Consider the following 12,191-nt stretch of genomic DNA (forward strand, 5'->3'; position numbering starts at 1 on the left):
ACTGTACTGGTGTCGCGCCATAATAACTGATAAGACCATCCCGTACAACAGACCGGATATAACCCTTGTGGACAAGATGGAAAAGGCTACTTATCTGATTGACATAGCGGGACCCAACACTAGCACTGTTCAGAAAACCCATGAGGTAAAAATTAGGAAGTACACAAACCTGAGATATGAGGTCAAGGAGATGTGACATATGCAAGAAGTAACGACCATCCCGATCATCGTGTTGATTACCGGTATGGTGCCAAAAACCCTATGTAGCAGTTTAGCAGCAATAGGTCTCCCAGAGAACACCTACAAGGAACTCAAGAAAGTCGCAATCCTGAACACCTGTAGGACAGTCAGAGATTTCCTCGACCAACAGTAACACCAGACATTACAACCACCCTGTGCACTTTTATGTAAACCCCAAACATGGTAGCAGTACCTGTCATGGAGTGGAATCCCCCAATCAGGGAGAAATAATATAAGAGAAACAATAAACAATGAGCTTGGGGATAACGATATTGCTTAATGGGGAAATTTCGGATATTTGGGCGAATTTGGGCTTCCGAGTGTATTACATCCATAAAATCAATATATGTAACGCATTTAAATGAAAATAATGTTTTTAGTTAAAATAAGTGATGAAAATATGGCTATGCATTTTTTTTAAATTAGTGACTGAAAGCTGCTATATTAGAATGCATACAATTTGAATTACGAGGACAGAAAGAAGCTTGTGGGGTGGGGGAGGAGAAATTGATAATTTCGTTTGATGGCGACGTATTGTTGAATTGTAGTTGTCAATGTGGGAAAATATCTTTGAAATGTCGTGGAAACACTTTCCAAAATGTCATCCTCCTTCCCGAGCGGGAACACCGACGTTAGAGAGGGTACGTAAAATGTTTATGATTTTATTTCACGGTTATTAAGTGTTTAAATAGTAACTGTAAAATAGAATTTAACTATATATAAGTGTGAAGAAATATTTAATGAATATAAAAATTTGTAATTTTTGCAGTGTCTGCTAGTATTCGTTCTCACAACACCTGAGATTGAAGTTTGGATTCATGACTGTAATCTATTGCCCATAAAAATGTATACAGTCAATCGAAGTTAATACACGGTCTTACAATAAAATCCAGTATATAATGAACTTTCGGGGTGGATAGACTACTCCAGAGGCTCACATCTGGTGAGTATGGGCTTGGCATACCCACAGTCCTGAGCTGGATATCATCACTCTTCTCTTTCTTGGTGATTCCTTTCAAATTCTAACTCTTCTCTCTCCCTCTCACAGGATAACTCAAAAAAAAAAAAAAAAAAATTTTTTTTGGCTGGTGCAGAAAAGCCTCAGGCCCCCTTGCACCATATGGCTATTAATAAATAAATAATTAACCCCAGGGGTTCACATCTGGTGAGTATGGACTTGGTACACCCAAGGTCCTGAGCTGGATATCATCCTTCTTCTCTTTCTTGGTGATTCCCTTCCTTCTCTCACTCTCTCGGAGTAATTCAGAATTTTTTTTTTTTTTTTTTTTTTTGGCTGGTGCAGCATAAGCCACACGTTTCCTTGCACCATATGGCTAATAATAATAATTATAACAAATAACTTGAGTCTCCATTTCTTTATTATTTTTGCCCACCTGCCATTATCCACCCCATTCTTTTTTCTATTATTTATCCATTCATTTATAGCTTTGATTGTTTCTTGGTTTCCTCACTTTTAACCATTAATGTTTTATTAGTCATTTTCCTTAGTTTTCATTCTATGGATTCATATGTTTTATTTTGTTGTGCCTCTTTGTCTCAGCTGCATATGTTATTATAGGTCTTATTATAGTTTTATGTATTTTTTACTCTAGCATTCCGTTGATGTTTCGATCGTTCAAAATAATATTATTTAATGCCTGTGATGTTCTATTTGGTTTTAGTACCTGTTCTTCTACTTTTTGAGTTATTCCTGAATTATTTATCTGTATTCCTAGGTAGTTTATTTCATTACTTGCTATGTTATTTTTAGTTCTAATTCTAATGTACAGCCCAGTGGTACTTTTGCATATTATTATTATTATTAGCCATATGATGCAGGGAAGCCTGAGGCTTTTGCTGCACCAGACAAAAAAATATTTCTGATTTACTTGAGAGAGAAGCAGAAGGGAGAAAGCCTCACCAAGAAAGAGAAGAATGATGATATCCATCTCAGGATCCTGGGTGTGTCAACCAGATGCAAGCCCTAGGGTTAGTCTCTTTCTTTTGGATATGGGTATTTTCATCATTCCAGATCTATTTTCCCTTAATCCTTGCTACCCATCACTTTACTCTATAATTTCATATAATTTTTCTGTGATTACCTTTGTATATAGTTTCAATGATGTTTTTAATAAATTTACACACCTATAATTTTCTGGTTATTGCTTATATCCTGTTTTATATATTGTATTGTTATATTGTTCTGCCATTCGTTTTGTTCTTTTCTTTTAAAAATCTGTTTCAATTTTTCTATTAATTTTGTGGTTAGTTTTTCTCCTCCACATTTTATAGTTAATTTTTTTGCTTTATCTATACCTGCAATTTGCCTATTATTCCTTTAATTTCTTCTGCAATTAATTCTGTTGTCCTCTACTAATTGTACTTTCTTTATTTTTTAATATTTACTGCCCTTCACTTGTATATTATTTTATTTATTTAAAAAAAAAATAATTTACCATGCAACTGAATCAATGTTTATTATTCTAACATATTATTCTCTGAATTTTGCTTTCTGCTCCCATACAAATCATGTTATAATTCTTTTGAAAACCTGCCCATTACTTCATTGATTCTCTTTCAAAACTCCTAATATACTCATTTATATGTGAATCTATTTTATTTGATAAATGTTTCTGAAATGCTTTTGCTTTGATATTAGCTAATTATTTTACTTCTGTATACAGTGGTGTCTATTTTTTAAATTCTTTTTTATATTTTTCTCATAATGATCCATGTGCTGTTTTATTTATACAAATAGTAATCATTTTCCATATTTCTTCAATTGACTGATTTTCATTTTCCATTTCTTCTAATTATAAATATTCTCTGTGTATTTCTGTAAGCAGAATACAGGATTCTCATTACAGAATCCCATCAGGATTCTGTAATTCTGATGGGATACTTGCTCAGATTACTAACCTGAGGGGACATAAATTCAAATTGAAGAAAGATAGTTGTAGAATAGATGTGCAGAAATTTGACTTTAGCCAGCAGGTGGTTAATGCTGGAACGAACTTCCATCTGTCATTGTGGAAGTTAATAGCTTAAATAAATTCAAGGAGAAACTGGACAAACTTTTAGAGGGAATGGTTGTGTGAAATTTGGCTGATGCTACATAAGCTCATATGCTTGCTATTACTATTACATCACATCACATCTCTATTACTACTACCTACTACTATGTTGAGATACAGATTTCTAATATGAAACTTTCAGGAATCTGTATAGATCTTAACACTTTAATCTTTTAATAATTTAAATTTGAATTTTTTTTTTTTTTTTACATTTGTTTATTTTTTGTTTTTTTTTTTCTTAAAGAATTCTCTAAATCTAAAAGTGTCCACTACTAATTTATGATCATTTTTTTAATATCTACTGATGGTAATTGCTTTTACATCCTTTATATTTTCCAATTTTATATTTCTGTTAGTAATATTAATTACTTAATTGGTAATTGATTACTGATTTGCTATCCCTATTATTTTTTAATATTATTTTATGTTGTTCTTTATGTTCAAAGGAAGTATTGTTTATTGTATATCCTTGTCCCTATTGTTTGCTAAGAGAGAGCAAGAATGGGGACAAGGAGTTTTTCATGTATGCAAATATAGTGAAAAAAACAAATCAGATCACACCCATGTGTACTGTGTAAGGCCAAGCCTTAGATAACCCAGCTGATATTGCTGATGAATTGAATAGGTACTTTGTATCGGTCTTTATTAATGAACAACCCTTCGTGCTGAGGAGAGGTTGTGCAAGTGAGGCCAAGCCATATGAATTGGGGGATTTCTAGATTACAGATGACTGTTTACTAGAAGATCTTTCCAGCCTAAAGGCAAGTAAGGCTCATGGAGTTAATGGCATATATCCAGCAATTTTGAGGGAGGCAGCCAGAGAGTATTGAAACATTGAGGTTAATAATGAGGGCATCATTATCATTGTACTCAGGAGAGACTCCTTTGGACTGGAGTAGTGCCAATATATTACCAGTACATATAGGCAGTTCCAAGAGTGAAATTGGTAACTACAGACTGGTTGGTCTACCTTCACTGCATTCCAGAACATTATCTAATAAATGGCATTTTAGGAAACACAGTATAGGTTTGTTCAGGGAATATCATGTGTGACTAACCTAGGAAGCTATTTTAAAACAGTTACTCCGTGAGCTGGATGTAGGGAAAAAGTTCGACAGTTTATTTAAAATTTTGCAAAGCATTTGACTCAGTCCCTCATGAGACATTATTATATAAGCTGGAACATATTAGGGATTACTGAAAAGATTTTAAGACGTATTTGCAGGCTGGCAGAAGGTTGTGATTAATAGATGTTTTTCTGATTGGTGTAATGTACAGGACATGATATTGCCATAGGGGATGTCTTTGTGTGTGCGCGATGCAAGGAGTGTATCGAAATCAGGCAACAACTCAGCGTTCTTATGGGCCTATATGAGAGCTTGAAGGACAGGGTGGATGCCCTCGAAGGAACTAAATTGAGGGACCCATCAATCTCTCATCTGCCCACATCAACGCCAGAGCTTGCACTTGATCATCACGCAACAGCGGCAACCCCCAAGGCAGAATGCGCTGGTCCCACAGGAACTAGTAGTTATTGGTGACTCTATTGTCAGGGAAACGGTGAACATGCTTTGTAAAAACGATAGGTGGAACAGGACCAGGGTATGTCTGCCAGGGGCAAAGGTTGCTGACGTTGTACAGTGGATAAGGGAACAAATAGTGATATAGTTGTACACATTGGCACTAATGATATCAAGAGTAGGAGACCGGCAGAATCACTTAACAAGTACAGGTCACTTTTGAAAAAAAGCCGTGAATTAGGGTTGAATTTGAAAGTGTCTGCAATTCTGCCCAGACACGATAGGAGGGAGTATATGATGAGAGCTTTGTCAATCAATTCGGCCCTGGAAAGATTGTGCAAGGCTCAAGGGGTAGAATGTTTTTCAGCCTGGAATGTACTTGTTAACAGGAGAGACTGCTTCTACAGGAATGGGATACACTTAAATAGAAAGGGTGCAAGAATATTTGCTGATGCTATCGAGGCAGTGTTAGGTGGGTCGGAAAACTGCTAGCTTGGGGGAGACAAAGACTAATAGCTTAACAGTAGCTACTGGCAGAGGTGAAAGAGATTCTTGCACTGCTTCTATTGGAACGAACTGAAGCCTGAAAAACAAGATGCAGGATATTTCAGAGACTGCTGGGAGTCATTGCGGTACAAGTAAACACATGGGATGTGTTGGGTAGCTAAGAATAGAAACAGGTGCATGTATACTTGCGTGTACACCAGTGCTAGGAGTTTAGTAAATAAATTTGATGAATTTGAGGTATTGCTCAAAACATCAAAGGCAGATATTGTTGGGATATCAGAGACGTGGTGTCACACGGATATAAGGAATGCAGAACTGGAATTTGGGGAGTACAACATCTACAGAAAGGATAGACAGGATAGGAAGGGAGGAGGGTTTATGCTATTAGTTAAGAAACACATAAAATCCAAAGAAGTGAAGCCAGTCGACATCGCGGGACAGTGCAGTGTTGAGTCAGTTTGGTGTGACATAAGCATTGGGAGATCAGAATTGAGAGTAGGAGTGTGCTATAGGCCTAATGACTCTGATGAGTATAATAAGACACTGTACAGGGAAATAGAGTGGGCCAGTAAATCAGAGAGTCTTATAATGGGGGATTTTAATTTCCCAGATATTGACTGTAATTTGTGGGTTCGTCACTCACACACTAGCAAGGCTTTTGTGGATTTATTGGATGATTGTTTTCTACACAAGCATGTTCGGGCGACAACTAGAGGGAGTAATACTCTTGATTTGATTATCAGTAGTGATTCTTCATGCATTAAGAATCTGCAGATAAATGAACCACTAGGTGGAAGTGATCACAGTGTGCTGAAGTGGGATTTACTCAAAGAGGTAACTACCATTAGGGGTAAAGGGAAGGGTTATTGCTTTCATAAAGGCGACTACGATGGACTGCGACAGTATTTAAATTCTATACAGTGGAACCAGCTGATGATGTTACCAACACAAATTCAAAATGGGAAGCATTCAAAGAACTTTTCTTGGAAGTTACTAGGCTTTACATACCAACTAAGAAATATTGTTCAAGGTTTAGGCCTAAATGGATGTCAGATGAACTAACGAGAGATATGGCAGAGAAGAAAAATGCATGGGATACATACAAATTAACACGTGACACACAGAAGCCTATGATAGATACAAATTGATCTGTAACCAAGTTACAAAGGAGGTTAGGCAGGCGAAGGCAGATTACGAGAAATCTTTGGAAAGGGATGCAAAGAAAAACAGCAAAGAGTTCTTTACTTATGTAAACTCTAGAAGGAAGGGGATGAATCAGATTGGTCCACTTGATATCAATGGGTCAACTATTGATGATCCTGCTCGGGTAGCTAACAAACTTAATGAATATTTTGTATCGACATTCACATATGAGGAGTTATTCAGCGAGGGGAATGCCAGAGGTGTATTCAACTCTGGCAGTAAGCTAGAGAATCTTGTAATAACTCAGAGTAAAGTGGAGGAGAAATTGTTGAAGATAAATAAATAAATAAATCTTTATTGTGAAGTAGAATTACAGCACAATATCCCATCATGGCGACGAGCGCCAGGGGTTCACATATAGATAACATAAGTACAAATTGAAATGGCTACAAAATATAGCGAACACATACAAAAGGCTACAAAATACAGATTACAAATGCAAAAAGAAATACAAATACATCATAAAAACAAGGAGCTGAACACAAATAAAGAAAAACAAATACAACTTGGTAGTGATTTAGGTTTCAAGAGCTTTGATAAAGTTGTGTCTGTCCTTCTTTTTACTTATTATGGTGTCGATGTCGGCGTCCACACGGTTGAGGGCAGCGAGCATCTGCTTGGGCAGAAATCTTTCGGTGAGTACAAGCCTGTTGTGGTGAGCCACAAGTGCTGGTACCGACCTTAGGCTTGGCTGTGGAATCCTCCAAGAGCATGCATTCCAAATATTTGGAGATGATATTTGGCCTGAGATGAGTTTAGCTGTGAAGACCAGCCTCTTGTCAACGATCAGGAACTTCAACCTCGGGATGTCGAGTGTTTGTGCCATCATGGTAGTTGTGGTAGCGGGAGGTAGCCGAAGCTTGTTATTCGCCCATTTCAGTAGCCAGTATTCAGCAGTGTACACCCGCTTAAGTTTTGTATGTGCAGCAGAGGCCCATATTTCTGCACCATAGAGAATGGCAGGGTAGACGGTGGAGGTGATGAACCTTTTAACAGTGGCAGGATGTCGGACGTGTAGCAGCTGCTGCTTTGAGATCCACCGTAGACGAGAAAATCTGGTACTGAGTTTGTCGATCTGGTTGACAAAGGACATCTTTTGGTTGAACAGAATGCCAAGGTCTGTGTGCGAGGGTACGTTTGGTATTCGTACCCCTGCGAGTGAAACGTTGAGTACTGTCGGCATGGATTTAAGGGAGAATATAACCTGAGCAGACTTCAGAGGGTTGATTTTTAGATTGAAGTTTGCCAGGTACAATTCGAGATCCTTAAGTTGGGAATTGATCCTGTTACTGAGCTGGGTGGGGTTATCGCCAGGGTTAATTGGAGTCAGCAGTTTGAAGTCATCGGCATAGCATAGGAGACCATTCATTGAGGCAATAATGGGCACGATGATGGCTGTGAACAGGACACCAGACAGGACACCCCCCTGCGGTACTCCAGCAGTAATGTCGCAGGATAGGGTATGTTGCTGCCGATGGAGAATAAGTATTCTGTGACTGAGAAGTGATTCCAAAAAGCACAGCATATCACCTCGAATGTGAAAATTCTCCTTAAGTAGGCGGAGCAAGGCCGGAATCGACACGGCATCAAAGGCTGCGTTTATGTCGAGGAATGTGGTCGCTAGCTCAGCTCTTTGTTCGAATGCTGAGAGAATGCGTTCTGTGGTGGCTGCCAAGTTAGTGATTGATGATTTTCCTGCGATAGCATAGTGGATTTCAGGTGGTTTCGTCTGGAGGATTTGTTGAGTGATTGTGGGTAGCAAAGCCTTTTCAAGAGTCTTTAACAGACAAGAGGCAACTGATATGGGTCTGAACTGGCTGACGTTTGTGGCAAATTGGTTTTTGGGGATGGGGTACACTCTGTATTTATTCCACTGGGGTGGGAAATAATGCTCAGCGAGGCATCTGTTGTAGATCGAGAGAAGAGGGCCTATGATGAATGTGCTTAAGCATTTGATCATAAATTGTGGAATTCCATCCTCCCCAACAGTGGCTGTTGTGGGAAGGGAATTGATGGCACGTATGAGCTCCTGTTCCGTGTTCTGGATAGTCCCTAGGACATCTGAAGGGTTTTCATAGTCAGGCTGGACAACTGTAGATGGGACTGTGGTTGTATTTGAAAATCTGACGATGTATTTGAGCCATTCTTGAGGATCAAGCATGTGATTGAATCCACCATGTGGGGCAGCATAGAATGGCTTTCCTTTCCTCAGAGTGCGGTTAAGGTTCACTTGGATTGCGTCAGCTTTCTTTCGATTAAAGTGGGCCTTGGCACGGGAAAAGGCGATTCTGTCTTTACTGTCATTAAAGACGAGAAAGGCACCTGGGGTGGATGGGATCTATCCAGTTATATTAAAGGAGGCAGCAAAGGAAGTAAGCAAACTCTTAGCCATAATTATGAGAGCTTCCGATCAAAGGCTGACACAAGTAATTATAGACCTGTGAGTTTAACTTCTGTTCCAGGAAAATTAATGGAGGTACTGGTTAAAGAAGCACTGTAGGATCATCTAGACAAGACTTCAGTTATATCTCGGACACAGCATGGTTTTGTTAAGGGAAAGTTTTGCCTGACCAATTTGATTGGATACTATGATGCAGTCACAAAAGAACTGGATGTAGGGAATAACTTTGATATTATATACTTGGATCTTAGAAAGGCTTTTGATACTGTTGCACATGGAAGACTGCTGCACAAATTGGAGCAGTGTGGCATTGGAGGCAAATTGCTGCTATGGATAAAGGAGTGGTTGAGGGGGAGAAGACAGAGAGTGGTAATCAATGGACACTGCTCATTGTGGACTAATGTTATCAGTGGAGTCCCTCAGGGTTGTGTTGGGTCCATTATTGTTTTCTGTATTTATAAATGATATTGATGATGGTATATCAAGCTTAATGTCCAAGTTTGCAGACGATATGAAGGTTGGCAGGGTTGTCAAGGACACTACTGACACTATTCTGCTGCAACAGGATCTGGAAAGGTTCAGCAGATGGGCTGAGAGGTGGCAAATGAAGTTTAACATTGACAAATGTAAAGTACTGCATATGGGAAACAGCAACCCCAGAGTAACGTATCAGCTCCGTGGTACTACACTGACAGTGGTAGAGAATGAAAGGGACCTGGGGGTGGTTGTGCAGGCAGATATGAAGTTCTCTGAGCAGTGCAGACAGGCTGCAAGAGTACCTCATGGTGTATTGTCAATGATATATAGGAATTTTTCTAGCAGGGATAAGGAGGTGATTATTCCTTTGTATAAGGCAATGGTCAGGCCACACCTAGAGTACTGTATACAGGTCTGGAGGCCTCATTTCAAGAAGGATGTAAAGCTGCTGGAACGAGTACAGAGAAGGGCAACAAGGGTGCTCTTACAAAGAAAGGCTTAAGTTTTGCAAATTACGGTGTCTGGAGACTAGGCACCAGCGAGGTGATCTGATAGAGGTGTATAAAGCCTTGAATGGTTTGAGCATGCTCAATGCTGATGGGATTCTTCCTCTTGCTCAGAATAATCACCTGAGAGGGCATAAATTCAAATTGAGGAAAGACAGATGTAGGATAGACGTGCGGAAATTTGCCTTTAGCCAGCGGGTGGTTGGTTGGTGAAACAGACTTCCATCCCTTGTCGTGGAAGTTGATAACCGAAATAAGTTTAAGGCTCAGCTGGACAGGTATTTCGAACGAACAGAGGGGTGAAGTGGTTTTTTTTTTTTTCTTTTTTTGGCTGATGCTACATAAGCTTGCTTTCTTGCATCAAATGCCTCTACTAATGCTAGAAGTGATGGTCTCCTAAAGATCAGGTTTGGGCCACTGTTGTGTCTGATTTTCATAAACGACGTCAATGAAGGGATTGAGGTTGTGATGTTGAAATTTTTGCAGATGTAAAGATTTTGAGAGTCATTAAGGATCAGTGCCAAGCAGTGCTCCTTCAGGATGATTTGAACAGTCTTTAAGACGGTCAGAAAAGTGGCAACTGTGTTTTAATGCAGAAAAATGGAAGGTCTTATACTTAAGGAATAGCAATCCAAAAATAATTGATCCATTTGGTGTAGTTGAATTAAAAACAGTAGAAGGGGATCTGGAGTTCTGATACAGACAGATAAAAAGTTTTCTGGGTGTAAACAGGTGGCCTGGGGAGCATGGCATCCTATTAATGAGTTATCAAACAATATATTATCTTATCTTTATCTTATGGATTATATGTATACATTAAATACTTTTTAATATTTTATTTTAAAAATACTTAGGGTTCTGTTTTTTTTTGTCAATGCTATATAAGCTTGTTTTCCTCTATCATATGCCTCTGCTAATGCTAAAGCTAATATCTTGTAGAAATTGGAGCTCATAATCGCACTGTATAAGGCAATTGTAAGGCTGCATTTGGAATACTATATCAAATTAGGGAGACTTCATCTGAAAAAAGAAATTGTGCTTCTTGAAAGGGTCCAAAGATTGGCAAATCATGTGGTGAGATAGGCAAAAGGACAACTATATGTGGAAAGACTTCAATAAATAAATAAATATGATATTTATTATAGAAAGAGAAACCATACAAATCCCTTTATGGCATTGTAATGGCAGGGATTTGCAGGTTGAGTGAGGCATATAAGGTAACATAATAATTAATAGAATACACAGTGGAATGATGCAGTAATCTTAGAGGAGACCTGATTGAAATTTATAAGGCTCTGAGAGTGGCTAGTAAAATTAATGAAGGCAAAATTTTCATTATTATAAAGAATGTAATATGAATAATAAAAAACATTTTATTAATAGGATAACAAGACTTATTACACACACACTCACATGCACACCGGGGGGGGGGGGACAGTTTTTGAATTTTTTTTTTTTTTTTGTTTAGAACACCTGCTTTCATTTTCTTTAATTTAGAAATTTTTGTTAAGGGGGCATATGTATATGGGTGCATACAATGACAGGTGTTACTTTGATTTTGGTAGAAAGGTCTCTACGGCAAGGAGAAATGCTCTGTACTTTTTCTATTTTGTCAATTTGTGTATGTTCCTGACGATGTCAAACATTTTGTTGGTAAGGAATCTGCCTACAAAGGCAAGTCTGTTAGTATGACTGACAAGCATTGGAGTAGATCTGAAACAATGTTGTGGGATCCTAAAAAAGTCCTAAATAGGTTGGGAGATTGAGTGTTGGGGGACAGGTTGGTAGATCAATCCTATTAGCATTTTGGTTGTGAATATGATCCTCCTTTCATTAATAAAGGACATTCTTCTGATTGGCAAGATGGCTGCCAGTTCAGTGGTAATGAATGGAGTTTTCCATTGGCCTACTTCAGAAGCCAAGAGCTCTCCTGTGAAATTATAAATTCCTTTCATGTTAGTGGGAGCTGCTGAGGCCCAAATTTTGCAACCGTACAAGGTTGTGTACCATACAGTTATTTAGGATACAGAGCTTGGACCAGGCATCTTAGAGGGGACCTGATTGAGGTTTATAAGCCTATGAGAGGGGCTAGTAAAATTAATGAAGGCAAAATTTTCACTGTTTTAAAGAATTCTAGAACTAGGGACTATAAATTCAAATTATAGGTAGAAGCTAATAGTTTGAAGAAATTCAGAAGTCAACTGAGCAGTTACTTATGTGTGGAGGGAATCACATGATTAGTCTATTTTCATGTAACTTTTTT

At 38.4% G+C, this 12,191-nt stretch overlaps 1 protein-coding gene across 1 annotated transcript in view; it reads left to right on the top strand.

Moving 5' to 3' along the window:
- The first annotated feature begins 722 nt into the window (after positions 1-722).
- Positions 723-12,191, top strand: part of LOC150077718 (uncharacterized) — an 84,053-nt gene continuing 72,584 nt past the window's right edge. The window contains exon 1 of the mRNA XM_090384668.1: positions 723-881. Within this exon, the coding sequence (XP_090240794.1) occupies positions 795-881 (87 nt within the window). The 5' untranslated portion in view covers positions 723-794. The remainder of the gene's footprint in view (positions 882-12,191) is intronic.

This window comes from Mastigoproctus giganteus, chromosome 11 (genome assembly GCF_048544385.1).
Source record: "Mastigoproctus giganteus isolate SK-2022 chromosome 11, ASM4854438v1, whole genome shotgun sequence".
NCBI lineage: Eukaryota > Metazoa > Arthropoda > Arachnida > Uropygi > Thelyphonidae > Mastigoproctus > Mastigoproctus giganteus.